This window comes from Lagenorhynchus albirostris, chromosome 16, assembly GCF_949774975.1.
Source record: "Lagenorhynchus albirostris chromosome 16, mLagAlb1.1, whole genome shotgun sequence".
NCBI classification, from domain to species: domain Eukaryota; kingdom Metazoa; phylum Chordata; class Mammalia; order Artiodactyla; family Delphinidae; genus Lagenorhynchus; species Lagenorhynchus albirostris.
In genome coordinates this window covers 1,708,680-1,727,329 of record NC_083110.1, presented here as the reverse complement: position 1 = coordinate 1,727,329, position 18,650 = coordinate 1,708,680, and the positions used below count along the sequence as shown (strand labels likewise).

The following is an 18,650-nucleotide window of genomic DNA, read 5'->3' as shown; positions in this document are numbered from 1 at the left end:
GCTCAGCTACTCCGCGGCATGTGGGATCTTCCCGGACCGAGGCTCAAACCCGCGTCCCCTGAATTGGCAGGCAGACTCTTAACAACTGCGCCACCAGGGAAGCCCCCCTAATAGTCCTTTATTAAACTCTCTACCCAGCTTGAGGGTGCTATCTATTTCCTCTGGGATCTTGTCTGATAGAGTTTACAAGGCCCTTCCTGGACCCTCATTTCTCCAGTCTCCTCTACTTTTACTCACTTGTTGTTGGTTGGTTTGTCTGAAGTCCCTGGAATGCACCAAGCTCTTTGCTGCTTCAGGACCTCTGCCTGAGGATCCACTGCTTCAAACACTCTTCCTCCTCTTCTTTGCCTGGCTGACGGCACGTCTCAGCATAGACGGCCTTTTCTCTCAGAGGCCTTGTAGATCTTCTTCCAAAATCAGGTACCCCAGTCATTCTCTGTCAGACACCCTGCTCTTTTCTTTCATAGTACACATCTCAACTTGTAGTTGCGTAAATAAGTTTGTGTCCATTTGTTCAGTATCCGTCCTTCTCACTGGCCTGTGACTCCACGAGGGCAGGGCCCGTGGCTGCTTTGTTTACAGTCATAAACCTCAGCACTTAGCGCATAGTCTGGCACGCGGTGGGTACTCAGTAAATCCAGAATGAGTGAGTGACTGTCTATTCGCCATCCTTCCTTAGTCATACATCTGGGCTCCAGGGAAGTTCCTTTGAGCACAAAGGTGCTGGCGAGTCGTTCCAGCCCCTGCAAATAGCAACTTTTATAACTGGCTGGTGGACAAACCACTAACCAGGCCCACAAAGCCCAAGAACAGATTTATCCCACAAATACCCGCTCAGCCACTACTCTCATCCCCCTGGTAAGAATGAAACAAGAGGGGAATGCACGGGGCTATAAAAGCTATAAGACTCAAAGATGAGGTGCAAAGTTGGGTTATAAATCTAAGGAGAAGAAAGAGCAAAGCAGCTTGCCTATATAACCTTTGAGTGACTGTCCTGATGCTATAACGTGCACAAAAGAATGGCTTCCCAGGGGAAGTGCCAACACCTGACATCCACATTGTGGTCTCCCACATCATATGCCAGTGTTTACTTAACCATTCCCTTATTTCAACAAATATTTAATGAAAGTCTATGTACCTGTTATGGTGTGCACAAAGGGAACAGCTGTTAAGGCATTCAAAAGGAGTTAAGTGAGAGACGGTTATGTAAACAACTGTCATGCAGTGTAAAAATATTATAGCCTCTACGTAGGAGCACAGGGGGCAAAGGATAAAGGGATGCCTAGTCCTGTGGAAGGCTGCACCGAGAAGGCAGCACTGAAGTAAGATGATGTAAGAGGCAGACGCTTGTGGGCCAAGGGGGAGGGAAGGCATTCCAGGCAAAAGACACATGTGCAAGGGCAATGGAGGGGGGTGTGGGTTAGGGACAGAAAAGCCAGCCAGAGTTAAATCACAAAGGACCCTGCAAGGGAGCTTAGCAAATTACCTTTGGGCAACAATCAGCCAGAGCATTTAGAAGCCCAAGAGCAGCTTCCGGTTTTCCTTAGTTTGTTAAGCGGTGTCAATTAAAAATATATATTCACAACCTAAAAGTTGAGAGTTGTGTTTTATTTGGCAGGAATTTTTAGGACTTCAAGCCCAGGAGGCAGCATCTCAACTGACCCTGAGAGAACTGCTCCAAGGAGGTGGTGGTGGGGGAGCCAGGATATATAGAGGTTTTGCAACAAAGGGCAGGTAGTCTGAATGTCAAAATATTACTGTTAAAGAAAACCAGGTATGTCAAGTTAGGAACTTAGTATTTTTCTATGTATGGGAAGATGCAAGAGTCTGGGCTCACCGAAATCATTCCTTTGATACGCACCTCAGCTATCTGGGGCCAGCATCCTGTGTTTTAATATCCTGAGTTTCCTCAAGGCTCACCAGCTCACCATCAGCTGTGGCTGCAATCGCTGATGACTGACATTCTCTGTTTACTGATACGGCAGGCAATATTCCATTTATCAGCTGGCAGCATGGGAGGACAGTGTTGTAAGACTACACAGAGGCACGGAGACTCAAAAAAGAGGTGAAAGTCTACAAGAGAGGGAAAAGGTGAACACGTGAACCAAGGCAGAGGCAGTGCAGATGTGGTTTCTACTACAGATGCTCAGTACAATGTCCCAGGTGTCACAGTGGAGGAGAGTGTGAAGAATGACCCTAGGACAGAGCTCTTCCTTTTTTTTTTTTTTTTTTCCGGTACGCGGGCCTCTCACTGTTGTGGCCTCTCCCGTTGCGGAGCACAGGCTCCGGACGCGCAGGCTCAGCGGCCATGGCTCGCGGGCCTAGCCGGTCCACGGCATGTGGGATCTTCCCGGACCGGGGCACGAACCCGCGTCCCCTGCATCGGCAGGCGGACTCTCAACCACTGCGCCACCAGGGAAGCCCAGAGCTCTTCCTTTTGCCTTGGCCAACTGCCCAGTTTTACCAAATGTGGCAGACGTGGTAGTAAGATAGGGGTCCTAATGAAAGCGTGAAACCAGCTTTTAACGACTGAATTGTGAGGGGTCTGCAGGACTTCCAGGTGAAAGCGTCCACTAGGCGGCTGTCAGAAGCCTGTGGTTTTTGAGCAGATCTGGTTAGCGATACGGACTTGTGGCGTCACCAACGTGAATGGGAAATGACAAACCTAAAGAATAACATCTAAAACACTGAGTGTGAAACCAGTGTCAGATTTAACACTTTTCCTCCCTTCTCAGCTTGGACCAGGGAAGAACTCATTTCCCAAGAGGCTCAGGAAGGACCAGCGTGCAGAGGCTTTGCGTTCCAGTTGCTGGAGGGCCACCCCCACCCGCCGGACTGGAGAAGGGCACCTGCTTTTGCTGCTTCACTTCCCTGGAAACTCCGGATTCTCGCCGCTCCAGGACGGGTCCACGTGCACACAGACCCTCTCCCCCTCTAGGGGCCGCCGCCTTGACCACGCCCCGTGGCTCGACGTCACGTGGGGTACGTCACCACCCCACCCCTTCCTTCCCGGTTTCTTCTGACTTCCCGACCACGCCCCGCGCCTCGGCGCGGCGCTTTGGCGTCATCACAGCGCGCCCCGTGGCCTGGCGCTGCGCTTTGACGTCTTCACCACGCTCGCTCCTTCCCCTCAGGTGTTCAAGCTTCGCGCGCTGGCCGAGCCTCAGCTCCACGGTTGAACGTGCGCTCTCTGTAGCCTCTCCCTTGCGTCATGTTCCCGGCCGTCTCCTCTCCGCGGACCCCGGGGCCCGGGTCTCGAAGGGGCCCGCTGGGCGGAGTCGGGCCGGGCTCCACGCCCCGGGCGACCAGCAGGAAGGGTTTGGCCCTGGGGTCTTCGGTCAGCTCTCCGGTGCTCTTCTCGCCGGCCGGCCGTCGTAGCTCGCTGAGCTCGCGGTGAGTGATCGTCCCGGGTTGGGTTTGGCGACTCACAGGCTCACGGGCCTCCAGAAGCCACCGGAACCGGGGACGGCGCGGGACGCCAGTGTATTGGGAGAAGAGACCTCTGTCACCCTTGCATCCTTGTGTGTTATTTCAGTCTCGCTTTAATTCATCAATTGAGTCTTCGCATCATGCACTTTGCATGGAATTACCTTTGTGTAGAGGTGAAGAACACATTGGATTAGAATCAGTGGTTACCCGCCTCACTCTTAGTACCCCTGTGATCTGGTGTAGGTCACTCATGATCTCTTCGTCTGCGAAATGGCGATAATGATACCTGACCAGAGCCTGCGAGGAGTCAGTATGAAATGCCACGATGCAGATGTAAAGTGGAGAGTGAGGACCTCAAACCCTGGAAAATCATTATATGTGCTTAACATACTAACTGCCCTTAATATCCGCTGGTGGATAATTAAAGGGATTTTAGCTACAGAAGTTAGCTTTGTAGCCAAATTAATAGGGAAAAGGCTTTCCATAAGCAATGAGATAAGACTAGTAGTTTTGTTACCAAATAAAAGCGTGGCACACCAGTTCACGTCACTCGTGAAACCGTGGTCTGCATCTCCCCTTTCATAATTAAACTAGAATTTTAGAAGCAGCTAACATGTGTCTTGAGTGGTTTCTTTTGAATTCATCTATCAAAAATGAATTTTCCCCTGCAAAAAGACGGTGATACTGGATCTTGAACTTATAGTTAAAATTTATCTATAGAAGTTTGCAATACTTTAAAGGAGAAATGATTTTTAAAGAATACCTTGTATCCTTTTGCGTTTTGTAAAGTGCTCTTCAAATGGTAATCTTGTGATTGTTTTCTACTCCTTTTGAGAAAAGTCAGTGAATAAAAGTCATACTTGGTTTTCTTTTTTTTTTTTAATTTCTTCTTATCTTTCGGTAATCATTGAAAGGAAAAACCTTTGTTATAATACTTTGTAAGAAACAATGCTCTCAGTCACTCTGCATCTCCTCAGTTAATCCTGTGATAAGAGGTAGAATAACTTTTATACTAATAAATTTACACTGGTTTTCTGAATGTTAAGAAGAACGGGAGAAGGAAATATAATTTCTACTGCTGTATCTGTTATCGAAGACCAGGTAGCAGCAGATACTCACGACCCTATTTAATTTCTTGATTTTGATTGTATAAATCTGGTAGATTCTTATAATTCTGTATCTGATGAGAGCTTAAAGATAATCTAACCCAATGTTTGTAAAACATTTTTGACCACAGAGTATGATAAACTCTATATTCTATTTCGTTTTTTAAAAATGTTGATTGAGACCCATAATTTGAAAAACACTGATCTAGTCCAGCCTTCTTATTTCACAGCTAAGGAGGCAGAGTTATAAAGAGTTTAAGTGAGTAGATCATGCATCTAATTACTAGAGCATGAAAGTCTGAAACCAAGTTTTCCTAAATCCTGTCAGTCTTTCTTTTTAATGAAAACTAAATTTAATAACACAGTATATATGAGCCAGGGTTTTTTCACTGTTATACTTCATCTTTCTTCTTGTTTATCAGAGATTTTCTCTTTATTGCGAAAATATATACATAAAAATTATAATGAATAATGGAAATTTTTAAGTTATGAGTGAAATAATATGGTTCCGTTTCTTTAGAGGAACACCTACACGAATATTCCCACACCACTCCATAACTGAGTCTGTGAACTATGATGTGAAAACATTTGGATCTTCTCTCCCTGTTAAAGTCATGGAAGCCTTAACATTGGCTGACGGTGGGTATCATTTTCCATTTGTCTCTGTTAGCAATGCAAAATGAAGCCTAGGTCTGGCATGGAGATTGAAATTTGTGCGTTCTCTGGTATACCTTCACTTCAGTGGAGAGAAATAGGTGGCTTATTTGGTTTTTCATTGTAATTGAGAAATATAAATTTGGGAAGCAGAATGAGTTCATTTTAGCACAATCAAAATAAGTGTTTATGGTTGTACATACTGTATATGCAAAAGTTAGTCCAATTTCAAAAGTTGATTGAGTATATGAGTATATGCTTTTTAAATAAAATCCAAAAAACTACTGCCTCACATTACTGGGTTTAATAATTCAGTAGAATCAAGTTTTACCTCCATTTCTGGATCCTATGTAGTACCCTAGAGGCTGTATGCACAAATTTATGTTATCAGTTTGGTGCACCATTAGAAGATTCTCCTGGCAGACAATTAGAGTGGAAGTGTGGATGGTGCAGCCAACACAAGCTTTAGAAAGACACCGTTAAGGATGAGTTGGGGTGACTAGAAGAGCAAAGTTCAGAGCATCCTGTGATTTCCTGGAACAGTGTTTTTGAGACTGCAGGTAGTGACTGAAATCAGTTTAGTGGTTCATGACCAGCATTTTTTTTAAAAATGAAGTAAAATAGATTGCAAAATACCAGAGTGCTTCTCATTTCGTTTTATTAAAATTGTGTATGAATGCATCATGATGTAAAATGGATTTCATACTGTGAATGACAGTCACAAAAGTTTAAAGTACTCCGTTCAACAAGAAGGAATATTTCTCATCAACTTGAACCGCCACATCTTGCCAGTAAGTCCATGGGAGCTTCAGGTCCAATTATTTTCAGGCAGCTAAACTTCCATGAACCTCTGTCATGCATTGTTCCTATTTTAAATATATATTTTCTTTTCCCGTCTAAAAATTTCAGCTTAAATTGCATTTAAACCTTTTGACACACTCCTGGTTCCTCCACCAGATCATGTTAATAACAAATAGTACACAGCCTCAGAGGAGAGAGTCTCTAGAAATCAGGATGTGTAAATTGAAGAGTGTGTAAACTTGAGAGGAACTCGTCCTCACGTGGAAACTTCCAAGTGCTAGTCAGTTGGTGTGCTGTGTTAGCGTCCTCAAGGGTTCACCAGTGGAGGATTTGGAGCTGCTGTAGTGCTTTCAGGAAAAGAAAATACGGAGCAGATACTCCAGTTCAGCAAAAAGCCCACCCTTAACCTAGGTATGATGTGATATTTTAGCTTGTACATTATTGATGCCTTTTATTTTGCCCCTCTACCCTGACTTTAGTTTTATTTATTTTTTTTGCGGTACGCGGGCCTCTCACCGTTGTGGCCTCTCCTGTTGCGGAGCACAGGCTCCGGACGCGCAGGCCCAGCGGCCATGGCTCACGGGCCCAGCCGCTCCGCGGCATGTGAGATCCTCGCGGACCGGGGCACGAACCCGTGTCCCCTGCATCGGCAGGCGGACTCTCAACCACTGCGCCACCAGGGAAGCCCTACCCTGACTCTTAAACGAAGAGCAAAGCTCACATTAATTAAATCTCTAGGGCCGCTAATACATTTACTCAGGTTTACCACCAACATGTACAACAGCAATAGAGCAGTCTCCCTTATCCACAGGCGTATGTTCCAAGACCCCCAGGGGATGCACCGGACCCTGTGTGTACTGTATTTTTTCCTGGACGTACATACCTGTGATAAAGTGTAATTTATAAATTAGGCACAGTAAGAGAATGTCCAAGTTGCCAGCGTCACTTCTCTGTGCTTTCAGCCATGTTTAAGTAAAATAGGGTTACTTCAACACAGGGACCGCGATACCGCGACAGTGACTCTGATAACCTGCACTACGACTATAATTGGCTAATGGGCGGGTGGCAAAGGAATGGTTCACCTCCCCATCAGGACATCAGGACAGTGTAAGATTTCATCACAAACTTAAGAAGTGTTATTTCTGGAATTTTCCATTTAATATTTTGGACTGCAGTTGACCACAGGTAACTGATACCACGGAAACTGAGGATGAGGAGTGACTACTGTATACTAATTTAGTTTTGTCACTTAATACGGAATGTAACCCTTTAGGTCACCATATAATTAAGTAATTTATCATACTTTCAGAGAGCTCTTATTTGAAAATCTTGTTCTTTTGAAGGAACGTGATTTTTCCTTGAAATATTTTATATATTTAATGAGGTTTATTATTTGTGTTGCTTTATCAAAATTATGAATGTTACTAAATATAATATTATAAAAAGTAAGATATCTGTCTCTAACAAAACTTAAGAAATATTAAACCTAGGCCCAAAATATACTTTTTGCCTTTAGATATATTTCTAAAAGTAGTTGTCAAAGTTAAATGGATCTCTTGTTTCGGATATTAATAACTCTTGAATTATTCAAGAGTATTTTTTGTTGTGAGTTAACCTCGTGTGTGTGTGCTGATTACTTTTTTAGGTGAAGATGGTGCCAATGAAGAAGATTTTGGTGTGAGGAAGTTTTAAGTTTTTCTTATTCATACTTTAAGATTAATTACGTACCTCATTTTTTTTCTTCAGTTGACGATCAGCTGACTGTTCACATAGATGAAGGTGGATGGGCTTGTCTGGTCTGCAAAGAGAAACTCATTATTTGGAAGATTGCTCTGTCACCTATTACCAAGGTAATGGTTCTTTAGAGAGCTGGAAAGAGAGGAGAGGATTCCTAATTGGCTCTGAATTTTTACCCTAAATTTTTAGAGTTGTTGGAGGACCATAATTTGAATCTACTCAAGCATTATAGATTTGCATTTTCATAGCAATATGAAATACTGAGCATATCATTTCAAAAAAGTTTCTCCCCTTATCATGATTTTAAGCAAGATCCATCTTATTTACATTTAATAAAATTAGAAACATGGAAGTTTTTAATGAATGTCATGCTAGTCACTCTGTCTAATGAAGTCTAAAACTAAAAGCCATCCACATAAGCTGATCAACTGAGTTTATTTATTTATTTTTTTTAAGGTTTTCAAAATAACATTTATTTCTTAAAAGTTAACATGTGCATAATAGGACACCAAAGAACACAAGAAGCGAAATACAAAGTCATCCATCATCACAAGCAGTTTACCATTTGATGTGTCCTTCTAGGTCTCGTTTGTGTATTTAAACACAACTAAGCATCCATTTTTATGTAATTAAGATCATACAGTTACGTATCATGCTTTTCACACATCATGAATATTTACCATTTCAAAGTCCCAAAGATATGAGTATTTTGATAACCAAAAATACACTACACCAACTCAATCTGGAAGGGAAAAAAATGTAATCCTTTCTTGGCGACAAAAACTTCAGAAAAGACAAAAATGGCAACAGGCCTCTAGATAAAGATATTGGCAGAGTTATGATTAAAATACTACATTCCCTTAACGTTCAATTAAAAATGAGACATAAAGCAACAGAGTACCCAAAGTATAATGCTTTTAAGAGGATTCATTATCTGATCTAAACTATTAAAGTATTAGCAAGGAGGTATATTTCTGCTGAATTACTTAACAGTGTATTCCTATAGTACAGCTAAGAGATGCACACACATCAATGGTTATCATCAAAATATAAAAAGGAACACATCCACATACTTCCCTCCCTTTTATACTTCCTTCTGCCCCTCTGCTGCCAACCTAATGAACAAGTCCTGGTTTACATTTCTCAGATGGTTTAACAATTCCATGTCCAAGATGCTACTTTTTTACCAATTATAACAAAGATATTTACAAATTGGTTAATTCACTAGCTCTACTTTTTATCATACATTGTCACCTCAGGACTCCTAAAAAGCCTAGATGTTGCAAAATAATGAATGAACCTTGTCCATAGTAACCATTGGTACTTTACAAAAATGCACATTTAGACCTATGGTTATAACCTAAAACTGTCTTCTAGATATGGAGATACTAGCTAAGAGCCCTTCCCTTCACCCTTCCTCTTACCCCTCCTCCAGCATATCAGCGACTAAGTACAGGACTATATCTAGCTCCAAGAGGTGGATTAACGTAGACGCTCCCAGAAGACACAGCCCTTCCTAAAAACCAACAAAAGGGCATTTATTAAGGGGTTATTTTGCTACCTCTACTTTTAATATACTTTGGGCATTAGGACTTGCTTATTCTTTAATACACAGCAATATTAACTAAAACACACAAATAGAACAATGGTTAGACAATCTGAACTTGTCTAAAGACTCATGGGCACAGATCCCTTCTCTGTACTTCCTTCCCTGTCCGCTCCCCGCCTCCCCACCACCCAGTGAATAGTCAGCTTACTCTCCAAGACTCAAGTTTAACAATTTCCACTCCCCCAATACAACCATTCCTATGAATTAACAGAAAAAAAATACTTAAAAGGTGTTACTTTTAACTCTTCATTTTCAACATACGTTGTATACTTTTACACATCTAGAAAGATTAGATGTTTCAAATCCAGATTTAAGTTTGTCCACTATGTATACACGTAGTAACACTGAAGAAACTGCACACAAAGGCTATAGTCACAAAGTGTCTCCTAAACAGGAACACTGGCCTAGAAGCTTCCCCTTCTCATCTCTATCAACCCAGTGGACAAGAATAATAAGCATCTGTAATGCTTAGAGGGGATTTTAACAATTTTACTTCCTCCAGTTGTTTTCAGAAGTCTTTCCTATGAATTTTAACACAAAGTGTACACAATGTATTTGTCGGCTATTTTTGTCATACACTGGCAACCTCTTTAACATCTAGGAAGACTAGATGTTGTAAATTTGGACCCTCTGTCCTTTATGTACGCTGTGTACACAGCCAAGTAAAACAAAACGCAGAGACACACCAGACAATGGTTAGTCTTGGTATAAAGCCCTTTACACTTTCTTCTTTCTCCCTGAACCAGCACAAATAAAATAATGTGTACTGCTCAGAGAGGTGGTTTGATCATTTTGATCATTTCATTTCTAAAAGACAGTATTTCATATGAATTTTAACAAAAGGATATATCTACAAAATATGTTACTTCACTGCCTCTACTTTTAACATACTTTGTGCACTTCTAAACATCTAGAAAGACTAGATGTTTCAAATAAGGACTAAAGTTTGTCCACTGTATACACAGTAGTGTTGAATAAACTACGCACGTGTAACAATGGTTAGATCTGAAATTGTCTTCTACATAGGAACATTCTAATCTAGAACACTTCATTTCTCCCAGTACCTCCTTTCTGCCATCCATCCAACATTGGGCAAGTACAGGCACAGGTGTCACTTAGATGTGATTTACAATTTCACTTCCAAAGGCCCTTTTCAGAAGACGGCCTTTCAATGAATTTTAACACAAAGTGTACAAAATGTGTTAGTTTACTAACTCTACTTTTGTCATACATTGGCAACCTCTTTAATATCTAGAGACTAGATATTATAAAATTGGGACCCATTGGTCCAGTATATACAAAATATATACAGTAAAGTTAAACAAAATGCATGTAACATACAGAGCAATGGATAAGTTGAAATGTTCTAGTACCTGCTAGCAAAACATCTTTTGCAATCTTCCCTCCCACCTCCCTAAACCCAATGAACAAGCACAGAGTATACTGTTCAGAGAGGAGGTTTAACAATTCCATTTCCAAAGACAGTATTTCCCATCAATTTTTAAAAGCTATTTACAAGAAGCATTATTCTACTAAAATTACTTTTAAATACATCAAGCACTTCTAAACATCTAGAAAGAATAGATATTTCATATAAGAACTTACTTGTCCACTATGTACACAGCACTGTTAAATAAAATTGCACACATGTAACAATGGTTATAATCTGAGGTATCTTCTAAATATGACCATTTTGGCCTGAACCATTTCCTCCCTCACTTCCTTCTCTCCACCGCCAATCCAGTGGACAAGTACATGCATATGTAATGCTTAGAGGTGGTTGAACAAATTCATATCCAAAAGTCATTTACAGAAGACAAGCTTTCTTATGAATTTCAGTAAAGTATACAAAATGTGCTCATTTTACTACTTTGTCATACACTGGCAACCCCTTTAACATCTAGAGACTAGATGTTGCAAAACTAGGACTCAATTTGTCCATTATATACACGATATACACAGCAAAACAAAATGAACATACAAAAAATGGTTTTGTCTGAAAATGTCCAGGTATGAACACACTAGCATATTACCTTTGCAATTCTTTCCCTCCCTCCTCCAAACCACTGAACAAGTATAGAAAATAGTATACTGCTCAGAGAGGTGGTTTAACATTTAACATTCCCAAAGACAGTACTTCCTGTGAATTTTAGCAAAAAGTTATTTACAAAGTGATATTTTACTACCTCTACATCTAACATACGTTGGGCACTTCTAAACATCTAGATGGACTAGATGTTTCAAATAAGGACTTAATTTGTCCACTATATACAGAGCAGTACTGAATGAACTGCACACATGTAACAGTTATAATCTGAAACTGTCTTCAAAATACCAGCATTCTAGCCATTCTAAGACCAATCCCCTTCTCTCTCTCCCCCTCCACCAACCCAGGGGGCTATAATGCTCAAATTTTCAGAAGACAATCTTTCCTATAAATTTTAACACAAAATGTATTATTTACTAACTATTTTTGTCATACAATGGCAACCTCTTTAACATCTAGAAAGACTAGATGTTGTAAATTAGGACTCATTTGTCCATTATATACACTATATACACAGCAAAGTGAAACAAAATGCAGGAACATAAAAAAGACAATAGTTAATCTTGCCTCACTATAAACACACTGGCAGAGATCTCTTTGCACTTCCTTCTCCTTCCCGCGACCTTGAACCAGTGCACAAACAAACACAGTGCATACTGCGTACTGTTCACCCCTCCCCACCCGAACAACATTTCATACGAATTTTAACAAAAAGATATTTACAAAATGTCTTTTTACTACCTCTACTTTGAACATATATCAGGCACTTTAGAAGATCTAGAAAGACTAGGTATTTTAAAAAAGTACTTACTGTCAACTACACGTACAGTAGTAAGGAGTAAAATGCACACACAAACCAATGGTTCTAATGCGCAAATGTCTTCTAACTGTGACCAGTCTGGCACAGAACCTTCTTTTCTTCCTCCTCAACGTCTTCCATTCCATGTCCTCTAACCCAGTGAACAAACGTGGTCCTCTGTGGCTCCTGATGTCGCCTCTAGAGGCGGTCAAACAACTCCATTTCGAAAAGTCATTTCTAGAAGACAGTTCTTTTCTACGGTTTTTTTAAAGAAACAAATAGGCATTTACAAGACGTGACTTTACCTCTATCATACGTCGGCAACCTCTTCACATCTAGAAGGCCTATATGTAGCGAAAAGTTTCTTTCGAAAGGTTAGGGGGAAAGTTGAGAGCAGCTTTTTCATATTATATACACAGGCCTTCTATAAACGTCCAGTAAATCTTCCCAAAGGGTGGCGGGCACTTCCTACTGGTGGCACGTGGTACGTTATTCTCCCATTTCTATCTTACGACATCGAGGTCTTGGTAGAACGACGACCAACCTCCCGATGACCCGATAACGTTCCACCCGTCGTCGACCGGGGCTCCGCTCACCTTCCGGGCCCGTTAAGGCCTTTGTCCGTTGTTGTCCGGACGAAGTGAGGTCTCGTCCAACTGGGGCAGAGAGGTCACCTCAGGTCCTGGATCCGCGCGGGCTCCAAGGCCTAAGGGTGGTTGAGCTGGCGTCCACGTAGAGCCCCCTTCCCAGGCCCTCGAGGCTCTAACGGCCCTCCGCAGCGTTCCAGTGGCCGCCATTCTTCTCGCCCTGCCACGCCCGACGCCCAAAGGCGCCACGTCCTCCGTGGGCTCCCGGAGGCTTCGCCTAAGCCCTGCAGTGTGGGGTCAAGCGACCCGGCGGTGGGCGGGATCTGGGCTCCAAGGGTCCGCCGCCATTAGGTCGCGGAGGTGGGGTGGGGGAGCAGTTCGTTGCTGCTTCCAGGCTTGGGCCCTGCCAGTGGACGGCTGCGGCGAGGGCTCTGGGGCTCGGTAAGACACAGCCTGAGCTTGTCCCGGGGGCCCCCCAGTTCACCTGCCCACCAGAGGCCGGAGGGCCTGGAGGGCCCCGGGCTAGAAGGCCGCGATCCGCTTCTCACCGCGCTCTCTGCCGGAACTCTCAACTGAGTTTCTTAGAAGATAGGAATGTATTTCACTGAATCTACTGAATGATGCATAATAAAATAGGAAAAAATGATACCAGTTTTTATAACGCTAATTTAACTTTCAATTGTCAACTTCTCACACGGGGGTTTTCATTTGTACATCCACTACCGTACCCTCAGCAGCCTCTTTTTCTTTCCGCTCCAGATCAGGCATACTCTCCTGTACCACTTGTGTTCACTGGGCCATTGTTCCACTGGGACTTGGGCTCCCACTTACCTAAACTCTTAACGTCTACTGGCCTCTGTACTGCTGCTACCTAGAAAACCGTGTTTGTAGTTTTAGGCGCATAGGTGAGGGAGAGGGCCTGGGGTGGGCATCCTGAGTTAGCAGAGGAACAATGATACTTGGCTGAGTCTAAGAAATGTTTTCTAGGTGACTTGGAATACTAACTCTGTGGTCATGCAGATTTTAAATGTCAACTAAACAAATCAAGATTAGACTGGGAAAATTCCATAGGAAGCCTACACACTTCTTTCAACCAATAGACTTTTTGGTCTGGGAAGAGATTGGAGTAGTTTATATTAAGGGTCTGGTCTAGCTGCTACGTTTTCCTGATTCTATATCTCTTAAAATATTTTGTTTTAAAATTACTGAAAATGATGATGAAAGCCTGATCAAAAAAATATGAGAAGAAACAGTATTTGTAGAATGGTATTTCCAGCAATGAATTAGAATCTAAAATATGCAGAGAAGGGAAATAGTGAAGCCAGATACATATTCAAAAAATTGGATTTGACATGAAAGATTTTTTGTTTGGATTTGTTCTATAGTTATCTGTTTGCAAAGAACTTCAGCTACCACCTACTGATTTCCACTGGAGTGCCAACTTGGTGGCTCTCTCTTACTCTGCTACCTCAGGTGAAGCACATTCTACTCAGGTAGGTGACTTAAATGCTTATTGAAGTACATTTTTTAAAATAAGGGAGTTCTAAAGTTGGAGGAATCATCCAGCCCAGTTCTGAAGCATAGCTGTAAAGCTACAGGAATCAAGACGGAGAGGTGACGGCAAAGAGGTGGACACACAGGGCAGTGGAACGGAATAGAGAGTAGAGATATAGACTCGCTCAAGGATGGCCCTTTGATCTTTGACAAAGGCACAAAAGAAATTCAGTGGATCAAGGATGGTCTTCTCAGTAACTGGTGTTGGAATCATTGGCTGTCTTTATGGAAAAAAGAAGCATTCCTCCTAAACCTCATTCTTTATGTAAGGATGAACCCAAAATGGATCATAGATCTAAATGTAAAATGTAAAACTAAAAACTTTTGGAAGAAAACAGGAAAAAAAATCATCATGACCTGGGATTAGGTGAAGAGTTCTTAGAAATTACCAAAAGCATGAGTCATAAAAAAAAAAAATAGATAAATTGGACTTAATCAAAATTTAAAACTTGGCTCTGCCAAAGGCACTGAAAAGAAAATGAAGAGAGAACTACAGACTGGTAGGAAATAGTATATTATATAAATATTATATACGATTTATCTATCCAACAAAGGACTTGTATGGAGAACATAAAATGAACCCTCAAAGCTTAGTAAGAAAACAGACAACCCAATTTAAAATAGGACTTGAATGCTTTACCAAAGAGGATATAAGGATGTCAAATAAGCACATGAAGAGGTGTTCACATCATTAGCCATTAGGAAAATGCAAATAAAACAAGTGAGATACCACTAGACCCCTGTTACAGTGGCTGAAATTAAAAGCACTGACACTACCAAGTGCTGGCGAGGATGTGGAGCAACCGGAACCTCATACATTGCTGGTGGGCCTGCTGGTGGTACAGCCACTTGATTTTCACTTCTTATAAAGTTAAAGTACCCTTGCCCTATGACCCAACAATTTCATTCCTGGCTATTTACTTTAGAGAAAGTAATGCTTATGTTCACACAAAAAACAGCACGCTAATGTCATAGCAGCTTTATTTGTGATAGCCAACGGCAGAAACAATCCGAATGTCCTTTCAACTGATTTATCCATAGGATGGAATCCTACTCAGCAGTAGAAAGGTATGAGCTACTGATACATGCAACAACAACCTGGATGAATCTCAAAGACGTCATTCTAAGTGAGATAAAGGTTATATTCAGTGTCAAATATAACCAGAGTCAAAAGGTTATATTCTATATGATTTCATTTGTTTGGCATTCTCAGAAAGACAGAACTATAATGATGGAAACGGTGATTGCCAGGGGTTAGGGTAGGGAAGGGTGTGACAGTAAAGGGAAAGCGTTAGGGAGTTTTGGGTGCAGATGGAACTGTACTGTATCTTTATCGTGGTGGTAGTTAAATGAGTCTACACATGTTTTAAAATTCACAGAACTGTAAAAAGCAAAAGATTTTATGCGGTCTGAAGAGAAACCAGAGTATAAAAATTCATAGAACTGTAAAACAAAAGGGGGAAAATGTCAGTTTTACTGTATGATAATTTTTTTAATATGAAAAAAAGGAATTTTTATTTCTGATTTCTGTTAATAGTACATTGCCCTAGTTTCTTTATATCAGTGTCAACAAACTCCCGATTTGGGCTCCTTTTTTTATTGTGGTTACTGAGTGTTATGGTCTTGTTTTGAGGCTGTTGCTGTCATGGTTGCCACCAGAGAAGGATCCATCCGCTATTGGCCAAGCCTTGCAAGTGAAGACACCTACACAGAGACGTCCGTAGATCTGGGAGGTGATAAGACTTGCAGTTTCCTAACAACAGTGCAGGTATATGATATTCTTTTATATTTATTGGAAAGCTGTGATTTGGCTTGGAAATGGGATTTAAATGACTAAAAATTTGGGGTTTTGAGCACATCATACAGGCAGGGGGTGGGGGGAATCAAAAAGAGGCAAGAAAAGAAAGTCAGGATCTAGGATTTGAACACTTAGACAGAGGGAAGCCCTTCTCATAGGACTCTGCAATATCAGTAGTGCATAGTAGCTGATGTTATTCATTTCTGTCAGGAAGATCTTCATAAAATGACGTAGAAACTCTTAGACAGTAGGAGGAATGGTTTGCTAATATATACTCTGCAGGTTTACTGAAGAAATAAAATCTGATACTTGATTTGTTGAACCTGCATGATGGTGAACCTATCACTTAAAAATCAGAATTAAAAAATACATGCAGTTAAAAAAATTGCAACAAAGTTATTCTGTGTAGAATTAATATTAAGTAAATGGATTCATAAGTAAGTGATTTTAATAAAATAGCACTGTTCTTTTTTATTCTTTTAGATTTGTTTTAAGGTACAGATGATTTCCTTCTGTATCAAAGTGATTTGTGTTAATTTTCTTTTCTTAGTCTTAACTGCTTAACTAATTTTGCTATGTTTGTTCACAGGGAGGAAGTTTTATTTTATCCTCATCGGGAGGCCAGCTGATTCGCCTGATACCCGAAAGTGTAGGAAAAATTCATCAGCATATCCTGCCTCAAGGGCAAGGTGTGCTTTCGGGAATTGGTCGGAAGGTTTCTTCTCTTTTGGGAATTTTATCTTCTAGCAGTGATCTCATAGTAAGTTGATAAAATAACTTTGTTTTACAAGCTTCTCTTAGTGAAATCAATAAGTTGGCAGTTCCCTATGAAGTTGGTATTGCCTCTGTATGAACTGTGGTGTACATGAGCTGAAAGCTTTGATCTTTCAGTGAAGCATTTTTATTATGATGGTCAAATGAGTTCATACCCTGTAACGTTAATATTCTTAAGTCACACAGATTATCTTATAAGTAAATTCTTTGAACTAAAACTATGATGTAAAATTATAAACGTGTTTAAGGATTAATTTTGCTTTCTAGACATAACCAAAAGTGTGTTCTCCACCCCCATGACTCCAGCTATCTGTGTGGATGACTCAAATCTATGTCTGCTGGGCTTCTGCCTCAGTCTCTGGAATAGTGAAGGGAGGCTGATGGGAACTAACGTGTGGGGGGCATCTGCTCTCTGCTAGGTGCTCCATGTTTGTTACCTCCTGTAATTATTAGATGACCTGTAACGTAGAGAGCTTCATTTCCAATTTATAGATGAGGAACTGGCCTCAGTGAGGCTAAATTGCCCAAGGTTACAGAACCACTCAGCAGCAGGTTCATACCCACGTCTGTTTGAATTGAGAGCACACCTTTTTTTTTAAGCTATGCTGTTCCCTCTAATTTCAGGTTGCTATTATTATCTGCTTCCTTAACTGGTCTTTGAACCTAAAATGTAACATGTCTGGAAGCAAATTGCTGATATTCTCTTCTCTCCTGTTGACTTAGAAAACTCATTTCTCTTTTGACCTATTTCTAATGGCACTGTCACTTTTTTCAGAGACCCAGGTATAAAACCCTGGTGCGTGTGTGTGTGTGTGTGTGTCTGTGTGTCTGTCTGTGTGTCTCTCTCTCTTTACCAGGTTCTATAGGTTTGGCTTCTTTCGTGTCTCACTGCCATCCCCATCTTCCTGCTTCCATTGTAAGGCCCTAATATGCACTCTTGGTTAATTTCCCCTAATTCTTGGTGCCAGTCCGCCTTACTCACTGTTGGCCCCCCCGGTCCCATTAGTGACTAGAGTCATGGTGACAGGAGAAGTGGAGGCAATTAGGGTTTTCACTCAACAGTCCTGTATACCCAACTTAAAAAACACATCTGTTCAGAAGCAAGAAAGACAAGGTTAACATACCCACGTGGAACTACACACAGCCCTACCAGATTCCTTCTCCTGTAACACAGCTCTTGTGCTCACAAGCCATTGAGACTATCTCCCTTGCTTATTAGGTTTACAAGCTCACATTTAAGACTGTGCTGTGTGTGAACCTTATTTTTGCTTCTTTCCTGGTTGTAATCCACATCCCAATTAAGCAGGACTGTGTCTTGTTCTCTGAAGATCCTGTGACTTTCCCACCTCCCGACTCTGCTCTTCCTGGGCCTTCTGCCTTTATATTTGTGCCTGTGGAAACCCTCCTTACTCAAGGTCTGTTTCAGGATCACTCCTTCCTTCGAGTCTTAAATGAAGAATTCTGCTAGGATTACTATCAAATAGTTATAAAATGTACTAATTTTGAATTTCAGAAAAATAGTGCATTAACATTAGAACGTAATAATCTATAAACTTTTTTCTCCTCTCCATATAGCTTTCAAGTGTCCTTTGGGATAGAGAGCGATCAAGCTTTTATAGCTTGACAAGTTCAAACATCGGTAAATGGGAATTAGATGATTCTTCAGAAAAACAAGCACATAGTTGGGATATAAATAGAGTCCTGAAGGAAAACATTATTGATGCTATCTGGGTAAGGAACAGTAACATTCATCTC

The 18,650-nt window shown here is 41.3% G+C and overlaps 1 protein-coding gene and 1 long non-coding RNA gene across 5 annotated transcripts in view; one reads left to right on the top strand and one right to left on the bottom strand.

Annotated features, from left to right (window-relative positions):
- Positions 1-119: 119 nt before the first annotated feature.
- On the bottom strand, positions 120-2,963 carry LOC132506851 (uncharacterized). The gene is made up of 3 exons (XR_009535974.1): positions 2,850-2,963; positions 1,838-2,073; positions 120-743 (listed from the first exon to the last, which is right to left on the bottom strand). It is a non-coding gene; the product is annotated as an uncharacterized LOC132506851 (long non-coding RNA).
- A 163-nt stretch (positions 2,964-3,126) lies between these two features.
- NUP133 (nucleoporin 133) overlaps positions 3,127-18,650 on the top strand; it is a 57,175-nt gene continuing 41,651 nt past the window's right edge. For 2 of the 4 annotated variants that reach the window (XM_060126400.1, XM_060126398.1), the window contains exons 1-8: positions 3,127-3,393; positions 5,056-5,174; positions 7,737-7,840; positions 14,155-14,262; positions 15,365-15,391; positions 15,957-16,091; positions 16,711-16,881; positions 18,471-18,626. In XM_060126400.1, coding sequence (XP_059982383.1) covers positions 3,212-3,393; positions 5,056-5,174; positions 7,737-7,840; positions 14,155-14,262; positions 15,365-15,391; positions 15,957-16,091; positions 16,711-16,881; positions 18,471-18,626 — 1,002 coding nt within the window. In that variant the 5' untranslated portion in view covers positions 3,127-3,211. Of the gene's footprint in view, positions 3,394-5,055; positions 5,175-7,736; positions 7,841-14,154; positions 14,263-15,364; positions 15,451-15,956; positions 16,092-16,710; positions 16,882-18,470; positions 18,627-18,650 lie in introns of those variants that run through there. The other 2 variants (XM_060126399.1, XM_060126401.1) reach the window with 2 other exon arrangements.